Source organism: Camelus ferus, chromosome 13 (assembly GCF_009834535.1).
Source record: "Camelus ferus isolate YT-003-E chromosome 13, BCGSAC_Cfer_1.0, whole genome shotgun sequence".
Lineage (NCBI taxonomy): Eukaryota > Metazoa > Chordata > Mammalia > Artiodactyla > Camelidae > Camelus > Camelus ferus.
Window position 1 is genome coordinate 19,488,400 of NC_045708.1, and position 17,809 is coordinate 19,506,208.

Genomic DNA, 17,809 nt, shown 5'->3' on the forward strand with positions numbered 1-17,809 from the left:
GACAGAACCTGAAATTAGGATTTATATTGCATTGTGTGCAATGACCTGAACAAATCTTAAAGTAGAGCTAGTGAATTCAACAAGAGAGGGATAACTCATCAAGTTAAATAACAGTACTAAAATAACTCCAACAGTAATGCCCATCAGCAACATTTCTCTCTGTATACAGGTAAACAATGGGGTTAAAAATCTTGGCTTTGAGGTCAGAGTAACAGCTCAGTGGTAGAGTGCATGCTTATTAGCACGCATGAAGTCCTGGGTTCAATTCCCAGTACCTTCATTAAAGGTTAAAAAAAAACAAATCTTGGCTTTACTTGTCATCATCAAATTGGGACAGGACCATTCTTTCCACTCAAATTTTAGATTTCAGCTATGGCCTGTGAAAATCTGTTTTACTCCTCAAAGTCTGACATTTACTCTTCCTATTCTAATTATTTTTAACAGTTAATGAGTGTTCTATATTTTCTTAGATTCTGTATTTGCCCATTCAGCACCATAAATCACGAGGTCAAACTAAGAGTCAAAGTTGCTTATCTCTCCCCTGCAAATTCAGAGCCTATATGCTGAACCACCTCCTTTATCTAACTCTCACACACAAAGTCAGTTTCCCCTCCTCTAAATCAACCCAGGGCCAGATACCTAGGGATAGCTCCTACACCCCAAAGCCCCCTGGAATTATTCAAACTAGCCAATCCTAAATTGTTTACCCTGTCTCACCTAACCTGCCCATGGAAACCCCAGTTAAGACTGTGGCCTATACATTTCCTTTGGATACATTTTAAGATTCCCTTATGCATTTCTGCCTCCTGACTGACACTGGTGCTTCACCCCGTGACCCTGTGTGGCGTGCCGGGTCTCTCATTTCTAAGGGAGTTGTGAGTAATATTAAACTTTTCTTTTAGTGGCAGCGACCTCTTCATGTTGTTAATTGGTCACCTTTATAAATGAAGACCCAGGCACAAATCAACAAAAAAATGATGCCCCATGAAAATCACCACTTACAGTTAGCAGAAAATTTATTTTTAAAGTGCTTTAATTTCTCACTTTCTCTGAAGTAATAATCAGGTTTTGCATATCATGGTATAGAAATTAAACAGAATGGCAAGGAAATGAAGCAGAGCAGAAAAAATGACTCACCAGCAGGTCAGCCTTATAATTCTCAGTACCTTAAATAAAAGAAGTAACTAACAACAATGCCCGTTTCAACAATATGTCAACACTTACATAAGTCTTTTGAAACTATAACTAGATCTTTGTTTACTACACTAAAAACCCAATGGCATAATCTCTCTTGATATATTTAGCGTCTCTAATTCTTATTTGTTCTTACAGTGTATATCTTAGATACACTGATGAGGATAATTTTTAACCCTACCATTTCCCTGATTATTAATGTCCCACCAAGGATTTCAAATGTTTCCAAAAGTCATTTTACCAATTGCTTATGCCCCTCTAGTTCTATACTTACCTTGAGTAAAGGGGCTAAAAGAATAATGGCAAAGTAATCATCAGTACACATTTCTCAACATAAAAAAAAAAATTATTACAAATATATTAAGGATTTCATTATTTTAATGGAAGTTGGTGTCCATCCTTCACTGATATAAAGAACACATCTACAACATGGAAAACATACCCTATTACCTCTATTCAAAATTCAAATTTTTTAGGCTGGATTTTCATAAAGAGAGGTAAACACATAATACTCTATATTCTCCCTTAGTATGAAATGCAGGAGGCTCTTTCAGAATAGCCAACTGAATCAGTATTTATCTAATTTCAGAAAAAGAAACCAGTCAAAGGAAAATATTTTTAAACATAAAAGTATCTTAGGAGAATGATTACTATTGCCTTCCTCTTTTAAATGCCAAGGGCCAAAATACACTTAGAAAGACAAAAAAACAAAAAGAAGCCATGGTAAGGCAACAAATCTGTATCACTTGGGGACATTTAAAATGATTTTATTCATTTATATTAAATATTTAAAAGAAGTTAAGAATTCAACCTATTCTTGATGGTCATCTATTTTTAAGAATTAGCTAGTGGTCAAATTATACTTTCTTCAACTACTACTACTTTTTAAAAAATTAAGTCAGGGGATTTTAGGTAAAGATAAAACTAAATTTTCTGGCAGAAGTGGTATATATACTGTTGAGTAAATAGATGTCCTCTTTTATTTTCTAAAAACTGTAAGAATAACCACTGATTTTTTAAATGACATTTCCAAATACAATACTTACCTTGTAATGCTAAATTTTCCATGCCGACTGTTTAGCATTAAGTTAGCAAGATATGAATTTAAGAACATACAACATTATTTTCTTAGAAAGTACTAAGAAGTCCTTTCTTTAATTTTATTTCTAATTTAGAATCTGTAGTAAAACTGAATATATAAAATCTCTTAAGATAAGCTTTCCTACAATCAACTTTAAATTGTTAAAGGAAGTACTTACAGGTTGCTCTGGTAAATCCTGCTCTTCTTCCATGAGGACCAATATTTATTATGCTTATGTGACTGGATTGCAAGTGTCTCTCAGCAGACTTCACAGTCTGTTTAAAAAAGAGGAGGGATTCAAAGCTTAATGTACTCTTAACATTATCATTGAGGCCATCAGAGAATAATTTTTTAAAATATTTTGTTACCCCAAGCTTTCTACGTGAGCTCCAATCTCAAAATCTCAAATCTGCATGTGGCTTTTCAAAACTGACATGCTACCTCAAGTCAGGACAGGTTTACCAAATGACTTTTATGATATCTTGCAAAAGTCAACACATGGAACCACATTTGCTGTACATAAAACATGGTTACTATAGTGCCTAATGCATTAAACATTCTGTAACAGCCATGTGAAGATAACTAAAACACAGTTTTTTAAGGATGAGTTACATTTAAAAATGATAAAAACTAGCCTAGCCAGTCAATAAGTTATAACATCTAACCTGCTTTAATGTAGAACATTTACGTAACCGTTAATACAGACACACAGAATCACTTTAAACAGGACAAACCGAAATACCAATTAAATACTTTCACAACCAATTATCTGTACATATGTAATCAATTTAAAGGAAAATTCGATTCTTCTGGATCTATTTCAATAATATGAATAAAGTGAAACTTTGAATTTTAGAATTAAGGAAAATAATCATGTAAAGCTAGTACCCAGTTTTATTCTGAAATAACAAGCTCTAATAAACATACTGCTTAGTCAATTATTTAAGCAAAATCTTTACCTTCTCAGACCCTGCTCTTCCTGTCCTGATTTTCAAACTAAGAAAAGAAAACAAACAAACAAACAAACAAAAAACAGGACTCTAAGCCCCACATTTACTGGGAAGAATACCTTACTGTGCCCTGCTGCTGAGAGACAGACAGTGAGACAGGCAGATGTTAGAAAACTAAATAATTATAAAAACTAAAAACTCCATTTCTATTTAACAAAAATGAAAATAGCACTTCTCCAAAACAGATGTGATTGTTTATGCTTTTAATTAAGGTCATACCTGGTTTCACTTCTTTTACCAATCACTGTAACCAACTTAACATACAAAGGTAAAAGCAAGTATAGAATCTTATTGCAGAAATAATGAAAATAGGTAACATAAAAAGGGAAATGAAAAACTTCAGTTGTACCAATTTACCACCACTCTACTTCTTTTTGCTCTATCCTGGTGCAATACAACACACTTTCTTTTAGAGCTACACTCCAGAATGGAAAAAGGAGAGAAAACATGTATAAGGGATACAATTGGATATAAAACTGTCTAACTCTGACACAGCTTTACTTATGCCCTGTCCTGGTCTAGAATGTCAAAAAGAAAAAAAGTTTAAAGGTCAGAAGCACTTGATGCTCAACACACTCACGTGTAGTTCATCCAGAGAGCCTCAAAAACTAAGTTCTCATACTACATGACGTAGATAACTGGTGCTACAGAATTACAGCACGCAATAACTAAAGCTCACAGGAGCTATCCTCCCTGCACTTGTTTTGCTCTACTCCAAAGATCATAATCAATGTGACGTGAGACTGATTCACAACTGTGAAAGATGAAACACTTATGTTCTACCAGCTTATATCTGTCTCAGTTTTAAACTGAAATGTCTTTATAAGATTTTCAACAGTGTCTAAATGTACATAATATACATATAGGTACATATATGATTTCTTCCCATAAGAAAGAGCTAAATCGGGCCAAATCGTTAGAGAAATGTAATGCCATTAATACCTCATTTGTTGAATTTTTGTGTGACCAACTCTCACCTAAACAAAAAGTGATAATATTCCACGTTTTACTTAATTGAAGGCTATAACTATAACAATTGCACTAATTAGTAGAGTCAGTAAAGGAGAGGGAGGGGATACTCCTTTTCATGGGAAAGGGTTACAAAATCTATCTCTGAGCAAGAGGAAGGTAAGAAAAATTATGTAAAAAAAGTATGCAATAAAATGTGCTTTAATTTTTGTTTTTAAACACAAAAACTAATTTATTTTTAAAATATGAAAACTGTTAAAGGAGAACATTTTTTTTTTTAATTGACCAATGGGGTCATGGATTTTAAAAGGTAAGAAATACTCCTCTTAATAGTGGGGAAATAAATTCTCAAGCCATACAAAACAAAATGTTAAAATATTGAATTTTGTTTTTCAGAATATAGTAATATTATACTGACTTTATAACAGAAAGGGAAGAATTTTGTATTTTTCTTGAGACAAATTCTATAAGTTACAAGAAAACCTTTAAGGGAAAAATTGGAAAATACTCCTTTCTACCTCTCCTATTTCCTTTTCTTTGAAAATAAGCACCCTTTGTTGTTTCCACCTTTAAAATTACCTTTATTTTCTTAGTTTTTCAATTTAGCAAAATAAAAGGGGCATAGGTAATTTCTATATTTAGGAAAAAACTTTAAAAATCAAGTAATTAGTCAGTGACTAACAGCAATTTTGATAATTTGAAAACAAAAAAAAGCAATCTATAAGGAATGCATATGATTTATTACAGAACCCTCTGGGATACTACTGGTAATATGTGACATATGTGAAGTCTATAAATATACATTCTGATAAACTTGTATATGAAATATATTAATAGTAACTATAGTAATTCTACCACAACAAGCATCTAAAATACTACTTTCCAGCAATACAATATTCTTCCTTCCTTTCAATAATTTGTAATGTCAAATACCTGAAATATAACTTACTAAATACAAGAATGCAATTATTTATCATGCTCCTAGCATTTATCAGTGTGCTAAAACTTTTTTTTAACTCTTTAGATAACTGATTTATTATAGAAGGATATTAAAGGATATGGATTAATGACCAGATGGACAGATACATAGGGCGAGGTCCTGAACAAAGGAGCTTCTGTTCTGTTGGAGCTTGGGGGCCCATATGGTGGCACACAGAAGCATTCTGGTCCCCCACATAGAAGCTTTCTCCTACAACTTTTAATATTAAGATCTTACACCACTTTCTAAAAATGGCATATTCTCACAACTGAAAATCACACTTACTAACCATCAAATGATAGTACTGTATAATACAGACATAGTACTCCAGTACTTGATAATCTAAAAAATACAGAATTATGATACAAATCTTAGTATTCTCACTTCCATGTACAAATTCTAGAGTTTAATCTAATTGTGTTTTGTTTGCTTTTAACATTAATATAACCTGATATTATTCGATATTCAACGAGATTCATCTCCTGAAATATCTAATAATACAAAGGTTTGACATAGAAATGGAAAGTGGATTCTTAATGTAATGTAAATGAATATAATTACAGCTTAGTCAAACAGCCAATGAAATAACAAAATACACTGAGTTAATCTTTGCTTTAAGTACCTTTAAAGGCATATGGATAGTAATACCTTTTCATGATTTTTTAGTTTCAGTTACACAACTATTTTACCACCTTTTAGAGAGTTTGTCAGTATCCGTAGGCCTTTATGGGGAGAAATCTGGGAAAACCTATAATTAAGAACAGAAATAGTATTTCCTGAGACTTCACATTTCCCTACCTGCAAGTGCTGACAGTGAAAAAACAGTAATTTTGGTTCGATTCATAATTTTAAATATTGTGATTTCACATGCTCATAAATAAAGCAGGATTCTTTTGTAACATGACAACCATAATTTTTATTTTTAATCCTTAGAAACCAGAAGGAAAATAACTAGTAACAAGTATTTTATTTCAAAATTCTAATTAGATTCTTACCTCATAATTTGTTTTGTACCAAGTTCAACATACTATTTATCCTGTAATTGTAAATTTAATTATAAATGGCCACAAGCAAGAACTGTTATTATAGCTCTTAAGTACAGGAAGGGAAAAATAAATAAAGTACATACATATATTTATTTATATATTTTAAAGGACAGAATAAAGGTCAAATTGTTTTCAATGAAAACAAAATATACATCACTGTTAATAACAACATCAAGGTTAAGTGTCTACATAGAGCAGAACAGTCTGATTATAGGTCCCAGAAGGGGAACTTGCATGTGGCAAGGAGTGCCCAGAGATATTCAGGGGTTAATTCTCTTTTATACGGTTACAAATAGAAATTGCATAGCTCATAAATTTGATCACTGATTACATTGTGTTTAAGGAGTCTATTTACTACTTTTTCCAAAGTCTTATACATATTTTTAGAGCACACCAAAGAGAAAGGTACGGATGTTTCCTTGGGAAAAATGAACAGCATGTTTCCCCAAATTACATTTATTTTGGCAATAATAGTTATAAACAAATTAACTTAAAGAATTATCCCCCAAAAGTGGTATAACATCACTTAGGATTTTTATTAAATATGTGGATTACTTTAGGATTTAAAAGAAGGTAATTAGCAAATGTTTACCAGGGTCTCCTCAAAAATAATTATATGTATGCCTTGAAGAATGAAAACAAAAAGCAAAATACCCTCTTCTAGATGGCTCTAAGACAGTTGCTTCAAGCATTGTTTTTCAATAACTGATCTATTCTAAAGAGGCTCTATCAATGAATTCAGAAACAAGTGTCCCAACACCCAAAATACCAAACACAAAGCCCAAAGATATCTCTTCAGAACAAGTTCTAATTTATAAAGGAGGAGGCCTCATAAGGCAAAATCAGAAAAGACACCAGGAAAATAGTTTCAAAACATAAGAAAACATTTCTGTGGTGTTTAGCAGAAGAGTGCTTGTTAGCATTAAGTGTCAATGGGGATGATACTAAAAAGTAATTTAGGCTTCATAATCTATAGAAAAGATATAGCAGGTTTCAAATAAGAAGTAAACAGAGGTTTATTTCAATACCTAAAAATTTCTTATGGAAAATTAGGCAAAAATAATGATGAATATCTTGGAGGAAAAGAGAATAACAGAGGCAATTAAGAAAGATCTGCCTTACACGAGCCTCTGAAATCCATGAGAATAGTGACAATAAGAGAGCTATCATTTACCAAGCACATAGAATACACCAAGTATTTTTACAGTCATTGTCTTACCTAATTTTATCTCCACAACTATCCTAAGACATAGTGGGTATCATCCTCACACTATTGACAGGGCTACCAAGATTCAGAGATTTAAACAATTTGCCTGAGAATAACAGCAATAATGTTTCGAGTTAAAGTAGAAATAAAGCAAAGAGACTAAAGGATATTGGTGATGGCTGCACAACACTGTGAATGTACTTAATACCACTGAATGTTACACTTACAAATGGTTAAAACTGTTAATTTTGCTATGCATATTTACAACAATAAAAAAATACAAAAAGACCCATGGGATTAGAAAGACCAAAATCATCCTCAAATCTTAAAAGTGCTTCTAAATAGAGAAAAACCATTATTTAAAATATATTGTCAGAAAAACTGAGTATCAATGTGGAGAAAAACATATCCACACCATACACTATGGGTAATTCTAAATATATGAAGAGCTAAGTGTTTGAGTAATTTTGGAGAAAACAGAATAGCATCTTTATCTCATCTGTGGGAAAGAGATACAATTTCGAGCAATGAAAGAAAGCATAAGTAACAAATCAACAGATCCGGTTATGTAAAATAGACTTCTATGCAGTGAAAAATAACAAATCTAAGATTAAAAGTGTATAACAAATGGAAGCAATACCTGCAATAATTATGACAGATAAAGCTCAATGTCTACAATATAAACCCAACCAAGTCAACATTTACCAATCAACTGTTAGCTTGGCAAACAATGACTAACATACACATCCATCAAAAGACACAGTTTAAGTAACCACCAAGATCAAATCAGCACTTGGGAAAAAAGATTCCCACTACTAGCTGAATACATTTTAACATTTTTAAGATAACTACTTCTTACCCATTAAATTTACAAAAATAAATCTAAACAACAAAACCTAAAGTTATCTGGGCTATAATAAGAAATATTCAGGCAGAACTGGAAAATTGTATTTATCTTCAGACTATTCTTTGGTTAGAGTATATAAGAGGTCATAAAATTGCCCATGGCCTAAATAATTTTTCTTGGCCTTTCCCCCCAAAATTAATTAGAGGGGTAAAAAGCCAAAACTCTATTTTAAAAATTGAGTTAGTTTGTTGTTCACATAAATGAAAAATCAGAAACAACTATCATGTGGATAATAATTTACCTATGCTGTAATTCTACTAGTGAACATTCAATATTAAAATGAAACTAACTTATTTCAATACAAGCTCATTTAAAAGGTGAAAAACCCACAAGATTTTACATTAATTACAGCATCATAGTAATACTTTAAATATAGTTTGATAAGAATAAAAAACAGATACAAAGAGATACAATGTTGGACGTTTCAAGGTTTGAACAGTAAAATGTTTAAGTATATTCCTTTTAAAATGTTTCCATAAAAATGTTCCTTAAGACATTAAGTTAAAATTGGACATAAATCCTACACTCTTATTCTTTCCTTTTTCCTCAGGAAAAAAATTTCAACTTGAGGGAGAAGCAATTTAAATTGCAGTAATCCTCCCTTACTCCCAAATCTTAAAACACTACAGGCAGATTAATTTTCTTGCTCTGTTATCTCTTTCATAAGAAGTCAAGTTAGACCCTGCACACAAACCGAGGGTTGGTTCACTTTCTGGTTCTGATCAAAAGTGTTGAACTCCCAAGAGTTAAAGAATTTGATATCGAAGACATTTCATATTTGCTTTTACTCCTTTGGACAGAAATCACTAACTCCATGAATGCAAGAAAATATATAACATAAGATGCTACATTGAATATACAGTATTAGATTGAAAGAATTAATCCATATTTCACAGCTGAGTAAACTAAAACCACAGGTGAAGGCATTGCTTTATGAAGTTTTTAAGTAGCAGAATCAGCAGTGGAACCCAAGACTGAATTCCCTTTTCTGAAGCCTTCCCCTTATCCCTTCATGTAGAATTGAGCATGAGCTCCCTTTTAAAATTGCATTCCTAATATTACCTTAAGCCATTTATTCCTTTTCCTTCATTAAATCTCTAACTATTCTTTTACATTACTTTGACTTCGTGGTCATGCTTTTAAATTTTAAAATGTTTTAAATTTAAAAACTCAAGACTTCTTTTCTATTGGTTAACTCGCACTTTAAGGACCTCCTAAAAATCCTACAATGAGATTCTTTTTTTATGCTACTTTTAAATTTCTTGTACAGTCTAGCAAAAATAATTTGATTTCTCTTTATAACCATGTTTTTAATTTATAGTGTACAGACTTTCAGCTACAGTTAATAAAACAGGTAATTTTAATTATAAGGTATATTAAAATTAATTATTTTTTGATTCTAGTTAGAGATGGGCATCATGATTTTAGAAAAACAAAGTATCTCCTAACCTACTAAAACCGTAAAATTATTAGTGGAAGAGCTCCCTGCTTCATTATTACTTACTAATTAAGAATTCTTCAAAACTACTTCTTTGACCTCTACTGTGATCTGTAAATCTGTCAGTGAACAATTTTGTTAAAACTACTAATTTTCCTTTGGTCCTAAAATTCCTGTGGAATCTTGATCCTAAATTCCACGATGGCAGAGACTACTTTCTTTATAATATCTGATAGTACACAGCAAGCAATCAATAAATACTTATTCAATCAAGCACAATTTCTAGGCTTTTGATTCCTCTAAACATTTACTTAAAACCAGTTCGTTAAGAACCTTCAATACATTTAGAGGCACAAAAAATTCAAATCTTCACTTTTCCCATTTCTAACCAAGGATGCCTAAGTCCCAACTTTCTTTACAAGGTTTTGTTAACTGACTTGTGGAACATCATTTTGAAGTCTGTGTTAACTGAAAAGTTCCCTTCAAACAAAAGCAACAAATGATATACTTTAAATCAAATTTCATTATCACATACATAACAAGGGATCACAGCATAGGTATTACTTACTTCGAGGTTAGGACTTAGGAACCCTTAGGTTTCTCTCCCTTAATAGGCTGAAGTTTTAAGTTAAGAAAGAAAGAAAAAAAGGGAGGGAGGGAGGGAGGGAGGAATGGGAGAAGGAAGGGAGGAGTGGAGGGGGAAGGGAGAGGGAGGAGGAGAGAGAGAGAGTAAGAAATCCCCTGCCCCAAACACACAGTTATCATGAAACATTTCTGGCCAAAGACAGGTCCACATCCTAATTCCCAGAACTCGTGAATGTTACTTTATTTGGAGAAAAAAAAAAAAAGTCTTTGCAGATGTAATTAAGGATTTTGAGATGAGGAGATTATCCAGGATTATCTGGGTAGGCCATAAATGTCATCTCAAATATCCTTACAAGATGAAGGCAGAGAGAAATGTAACACACACTGAGGAGAAGGCACATAAATATGGAGGCAGAGGTTGGAGCGATACGGCCAAAGAATGCTGGCGGCAACTAGAAGCTGGAAGAGGCCAGGAAGGGATTACCCCTAGAGCCTATGGAAGGAGTGCAGCCCGACCAACACCTTGATTTCAGACTTCTGGCCTTCAGAACTGTGAGAGAATAAATCTCTGTTGTTTTAAGCCTCCAAGTTTGTGGCAATTTATTACAGCAGCCATGGGAAATTAACACAAATAAAGAAGTTTATTTTGTTTCTCATTCATTTTTGCTATTACCTTTCTGCTTGGGTTTGTTGGCCATCTGGTCACAGAATGAAATACATAATTGAAAACAAAGGTAGGAAATGAAGAAACGTATATAAATAAGGTAACAGAACATCACTATACATACAGCTGCAAAAGTGCTTCCAAGCATTAAGGAGAAGGTAAACACAAAACACTAAAAAGCTTTCCAAATAATTGGACAGTTTGCCTAGCAGAACTGTAACATAACGACAAAGTTAGCATTCTCCTCCTTTCACTCTGGGCCAAACTCTAAATTTATAGTGGAAGAAATTTCCAGGGTAACAGTAAAACTGGTGGTCCCAGATGTTTCACTGATCTTGAGAAATCTTACTGATCCATCTAATGCGTTGAGAACAAACTCAAGAATTAGTATCTGTAAGATAGCACTTAAAATCAGCATATATATAATTTTTTTTTTGCTTGGGGAAAAAAAATACTGCTAGAGTTAAACCTGAAAGATACACAAGTCCTCCTTTCCAATTGACCTTAATTACCAATCTTAGGCAAACTGTCTTGAGATAAAAGCTCATATTCTTCCGTATTGATTTAAAGTTTCTATTTTGTGTTTCTTTCGTGAAGTTATTTTGTGATATCTATAGAGTAGTATGCTTCTCCATAAAAGCATTTACTAAACATTTAATTTTAAATTTTGTAACACTGTGCAAAGCACTGGATCAGAAACATTGACAAACAGATTATAGAATGACACTGGATAATCAGAATTTTTTTTCATTAGAAAAACGTGATTCTTCTAACTCAGCAAATGCCTTTTCGGAGGTTGGGGGGCGTGTATTTCTTTCTTTTGGGCTTTCTTTTTTGTATGTCTTGAATAGAGCCCTAGAATTCTTTCCAAACACAAAACAGTCATAGACTATCTGAAACCAGAAGAAAAACACTAAAACAGGATACAGGGTAGAATATGCCAGATGCTAAAATCAAATTCTGAAAGATATCATAATAACAGTGTGTTTTGGCTGCTGTCCATCAAAAATTCATGTCAGTGTTGAAAATGCTGTTTAACTAAACACTAAAATGTATATATCAAATAGAATAAAAAATATAAAGGCTTGATTAATCTAACCGATAAAAGCTGTTAATGTTAACTTTAAACAAGTAAACAAGAAGAGTAAATTTTATTTTATTTTTTTAGGTTGTTTTTGTTTTGCTTTTCCCGTTAACAGAGGCACTGGGGATTGAGTCCAGGACCTCGTGAACACCAAGTTCGTGATCTACCGCTGAGCTATATCCCCACCCAAGAAGAGTAAATTTTAGAAACTTATTCTTTTTCTTGATTAAGCCTCTTAATTGAAACAATTTTTCCAGACACTTTCTATTATTTTCTGGTTGGTCAAAAAGGAACTGAATCTACAGAGGTCAGTAACCTCAAATTCTGGAATCTCCTCTGAATGTAACTCAAAAAGGACAATACACATATTATATTTAATCACTAAAAGCAAAGTACATGCTTTCCAAATGACCTTCAGAGTAATGGTATGAAGTTTTTAAAAAATAATATTTTAATTTAAATTGCATTAAATATATAAACAAATTTAGGGGAAAATGACAAGTTTACAATATTGACTTCCCCTATCTAAGAGCATAGTACAGAATTTCCAATTAAGCTTTTTAAAAAATGTCTCTTAGTAGATCTGTCACATTTATGTTGGTATTTTATCTTTTTGTTTATAATATTTTTCAATATATGCTCTAAAGAGGTTACTTTTTATAGATAGGAACGCTGTTGATATTAGCACAAGAATTTTGTAAACTCCCATGTTACCAAAGTCTCTTATTGTTTCTAATTATGAGAATAGTAAGATGGTTGATTGTTGAGTTTCGTGTATATATTTTCCCCTTCTGAATAAAAATAGTTCCTGTTTTCCCTACATTAACCTCTTCATTTTTTCTTGCCTAATGATACTGGCTTACACCTCCACTATAATATTATGTAACAGTGCTAACTGTTGCGCCTCCTTTTCTTGCTCCTCATATTAATAAGCATACATCTAGCACACCACTACTAAGAATGGTACTGGTTCTGGTTTGAAATAAGTTTTTTCTTAATTATGCTAAATAAGAACTCATCAATTTTAATTATACAGAGAATGTTTGTCAGGAATGGGTATTAATTTGGTCAAACGCTTTTTCTGACATTCAAAAAGATGACCATATGGTTTTTCTCTCATAAATTAATACAGTATATTAATAATTTTCTAATATTGAAAACCATATATGCATTTATTTCAGAGATGAAACCCTTGGGTTGTAGAATGTTATTTTCAAGTAGTGTTGAATCTGTTTTCTAGAACTGAATTTTATATGTTCAATAATCGCCTCTAATTGTTTTCAATGAACACCCTGAGGAGGAAAGGGCTGTTTGTATACGGTGAGCTCCCAGTCAGGTCAAATACAGTCTTGTAGATGAAGTCTTTCAAGGAGCAACCAGACAGGTCAAATAATGACAATTGTTTGAGAATAGGGCTCTGAAGGTGCTCCAATCTTGTTCTGCCCCTTCCAGGGGCTTCTAGGCTGCTTGTTTTCACCATAACTGGGGCTGCTGGGTTTCAAAGCTACTGTGGAGCTGGAGAGAGGAGGATGGGAACAATGCAAGTTAAAACACTGCAAAGTTCACTGTTTTTGTTGAGATTCAGCCACTTTTCTTGAATTAATGTTCAGATTGCTGCAAGCCTGTGGTTACTTGTCAGAGTTCTCAAAGGGTTGATTCCGACTATTTTTGCCAATATTCTCATTGCTTTTATGGAGAATTTTCAGAGGTTCCTACTCTGCCATTATTGTTGACATCCTCTGCATCTGAACTGAGAAACTCCTTCAGCTCAATCTTTATACTTACTAATTTGCTATTCAGTCTATTTTTCTGATTTTAAAAATTTCAATACTTACATTTCTTATTTCCTCTGACATTACTAATAATGCTTATCTTTAAAATTTCCTTCAGTTTATACGATTCCCTATTTCCTTCAGTGTTGGTTTATTTCCTATGTCTCACAGTATTAATTTTCCTTAAATGGCTGATAAACCTAAAGTATTAGTTCTTATTTGTAGTTGGGAATTTCGCACTAAACAGTTTTTCCTCAGAGTGGATGAGAATCTTTGTTCATCAGCTGCCATATGCAGGATCCAGTTATACACATTCACTTCTAGTGACTACGGAAGAGGGGTGAAACACACAGTTAGGCCATGTCTTCAGGTAACTTGCTTTCTGGATGTGAATCTGTCTCTTCTGAACACCACATAATATTAGAGAGTAATCTGGTCTCCTATGCCAGGACTCTCACTTTAGAGAGCAACTATCATAGCTTTGTCCTGGGGAGAAACACTGGAGTTAGCTATTCACTTTGCTTGTTTCCTCTGCTTTTGTTGTGGAAGTCTATAGTTACTTCAGGCTGTGCCTGCTTCTCCTTCTAAACTCAAAATTCACTTATTCATTTGCAAAATACTTATTGAGTGTCTACTATGTGCCAGGCACTAGTTTAGATACTGGGAATTGAGTGATGAACATGTCCTCAGCCTCAAGGAGCTTATATCCTAATAAGAAGATAAGCAAATACATAAGGTAATACAATTTCACAGAGTAAAAAAGTACTCTGGAAAATAAAACAAAGTAAAGAATTGAGCTTGACTACAGAGGACTTATTTCAGATTGGGTGATAATTTCTCCGAGGTGGTAACATTTCAGCAAAGATTTGAATAATGAAAAGGAGAGAGTTATAAGATGTGAAGGAAGGCCTTCAGAAGGAAACAAGTGCAAAGAAACTGGAAGGATAACATCTTGGCGTGTTTGAGAAATAGCAAAAAGGCCAATGATAGCAAGTAAATTAGTGCTAGGAAATGAGGCCTGAGAAGAAGGCAAGGGCCAGATCACACACAGCCTTGTAACACACAATACAGAGTTTGGGGAGGTAATGAGTGCTTCAAGCAAAAGAATGACATGATTTGATTTATACACACTAAATGCCACGGGGAGAAGAGACTATAAGGAAAGCCATATGTTAGGAAAAGCATATGTTTGGAAAGCATTTCTCTGGGCTTTATCCAGGCGACAAACACCAGATGCTCAAGAGCAAGGGCCAGAAAACTGATGACTGCTCCAGGTATCTTTCCGTTCTTTATATTTGTTTACTTGGAGTCTGATATATTTCTGAACCTTCTACATATAATTCCAGCTGTGATTTCTTCTCAAAGTTTCTCTATCAATCCAATTTCACTGTTTCCTCTCTTTTAAAAATTCACTGAAGTCTCATCAGCTGATGACAACCTTTCTCAATCAACTACCTTTTAAAAAAGGTAACTACTTATCTAGCTTACCTACTAACATAACCACTCAGAGTCCTTTTTACTTAAGAGTCATGCTGAAGTAGACACACATATTCAGAAGACCTACACTCAGCTCACCTCCCTTAAGGCTCCCTTTAAAATAACCCCACGAGAGCCTTAGCTCTCACAATTCAGGCATCAGCACAAATCACATTTCTGTGGCCAGAAAAACTGCAAACAACTACACCTTCCCTGATGGACTTTCTGCAGACAGACAAAGCCATCACCATGCTAGTTAACTCCCTCCATAAATAAACAACCCAGCCAACTGACTGTGGTAAAGTTGGTAAATTCTTATGGCTACTTTATTTGGGAGGCATGACTGACCAACATATCACGGTATTGTCAGCTGTAGGAATATTTACAGTAACTTTAGACTAAACAGAATACTATCAAGAACTTATTGAGAATGAATTTTTTAAAAATACATTTAGGCTGCACCAAGTTCTTAATAGGAAAAATATTTTATCAGGAATAGAAGAATTGTTTTTACAATTTCTAATATTACTTCTTGGAAAATCATCTTTTGAATTTGTCTATAAAACAATCTTTAAGAAAAATTAACACAAGCTTTTCCCCACAAGCTTCCAATAAAACTGGGATATGTTCCACAGGAAAAATTTCAAAACCACATTAAAAAGTATTGAGAAGGAATGAGTTAATCTGAATTAGACATGCCACAGAGAGTTTAGTAATAATCCAACAGTCTTCCACTACATTCTTTCCAAGCCCTCTCTGGACCTCTCTTCAGGTTTTAGAAACTCATCAGTCACAAAGCACAAGAGTTTCTTTAATGCATAGAGACTCAGGCTCCACAGAACTCTTGGTCTCCAAAACTTATCTCCATCCTCCTTTAATCTGAAGTCAACATTTATAAGAGAATCACATTTTTTTTCTGTAGGTGCTATGGCCTGACACATGGTTTACTCCAACATGAATATTCTATAAATGTGTTGCTTCCAGTTACATAGAAAAAATTATACCCTATTCTATTTTCTAAAGTCAAAATTCTATATAGCATTTTATATCTATATATGACATCTATCAGTCCACTCTCTAACAGCCAGGCAAAATTTACTATACACTATATTAAGAGAATGAAGTCTTGAAATGTATGTCTTTAGCTGTCAGAAGAACTTTAAAATCTAGGTTCAGTTCTTTTATTAATGTTTTATTTCTCCAAATTTATTTACTCTTTCAAAAATCCATTAGCCCAAACACCATCATCCATAACTTCAGTGCCGTCATTCTGGTACAGAAAGGGAAGAACAGTGAAGTAAGTTTGTTTGTTTTTTTTTTTGAAGTATGTTTTAACACTTGTTATTTTACCCTTTTCAACATAACTCATCTCTGTAAGAGGCAGGTGTGGCAAGCCTGGAGCATTAACGCTGGAGTCTGACTACTTAGGTTCAAATCCCACTTCTAACACTGATGAATGGTGTGGGAGCTTACGACGAATTATTTAACTTTTTTCTGGGCCTCATTTACTTCATCAAAAAATGGGGAAAATAATAATAGTGTCTTTCTCATAAGCTTCTCATAGGTTTAAATGAGTTAACATATGTAAAGCTCTTAGAATACTGCCTGGCACATAGTAAGCATGATATAATTGTTTATTAAGGAAAAGTAAAATAAATAAATATTTCAGGCACAAGACAAACAGACTCAGGAAAGAAATCTGGTCTTAAGTGAAAGTCAATTCACTAACTAGCTCCTCTTAGTTTTTCAAAGTGTAAACTATTAAAGTTATTAAGGGTCAAGTCCAAATAACAAGAGACCCCTATGTAAGTTTAAACAAGTTGTAGTTCTGACACCCTTTGTCACTGGCTTTGATTCCAAATATCTACATAAGAGCTTTCCCTCCAAATCCTCAAGGAAAGCTATTTTCAAATTCCTGGGCAATAAAACATTGAATGTCAATCACTTCTTATTATTTAGCAAATATGCAGAAGTCATCATGGTCACAAATACCTTTAGGAGATTCAACTGTCAGTTGTGAGTTATTAATAGTTAACATTTATGGAATGCTTCTTATGCATCAGGCACCGTTCTAAGCACTTTACATATATCAACTCTTAATCCTCTCAATAAGCCTAAAAGATAGGTACTATTTATTATTATTACCATTTTACAGATGAGAAAACTAAAGTACAGAGAGTAAGTTGCCCAAGGTTATAAACTTACCAACCGAGAATTTAAGCCCAGGCAGCCTAGCTTCAAAGCCTGAGGTCTCAAACCACAGCTACACGCCACAGTACAGAACGTCATAGACAGGACTGATGATTTTTAAAAGCTGACCAAGCTAAAAATGTATGCTATGCCATGCTACAGTCACCAATAGCCAGAACTCACAAGCCAGGTAATGAGAAGATACTA

The 17,809-nt window shown here is 33.4% G+C and overlaps 1 protein-coding gene across 2 annotated transcripts in view; it reads right to left on the minus strand.

Annotated features, from left to right (window-relative positions):
- EYA3 (EYA transcriptional coactivator and phosphatase 3) overlaps positions 1 to 17,809 on the minus strand; it is an 85,898-nt gene that overhangs the window by 60,415 nt on the left and 7,674 nt on the right. For both annotated transcript variants that reach the window (XM_006173706.3, XM_006173707.3), the window contains exon 2: positions 2,454 to 2,550. In XM_006173706.3, the coding sequence (XP_006173768.1) occupies positions 2,454 to 2,486 (33 nt within the window). In that variant the 5' untranslated portion in view covers positions 2,487 to 2,550. The remainder of the gene's footprint in view (positions 1 to 2,453; positions 2,551 to 17,809) is intronic.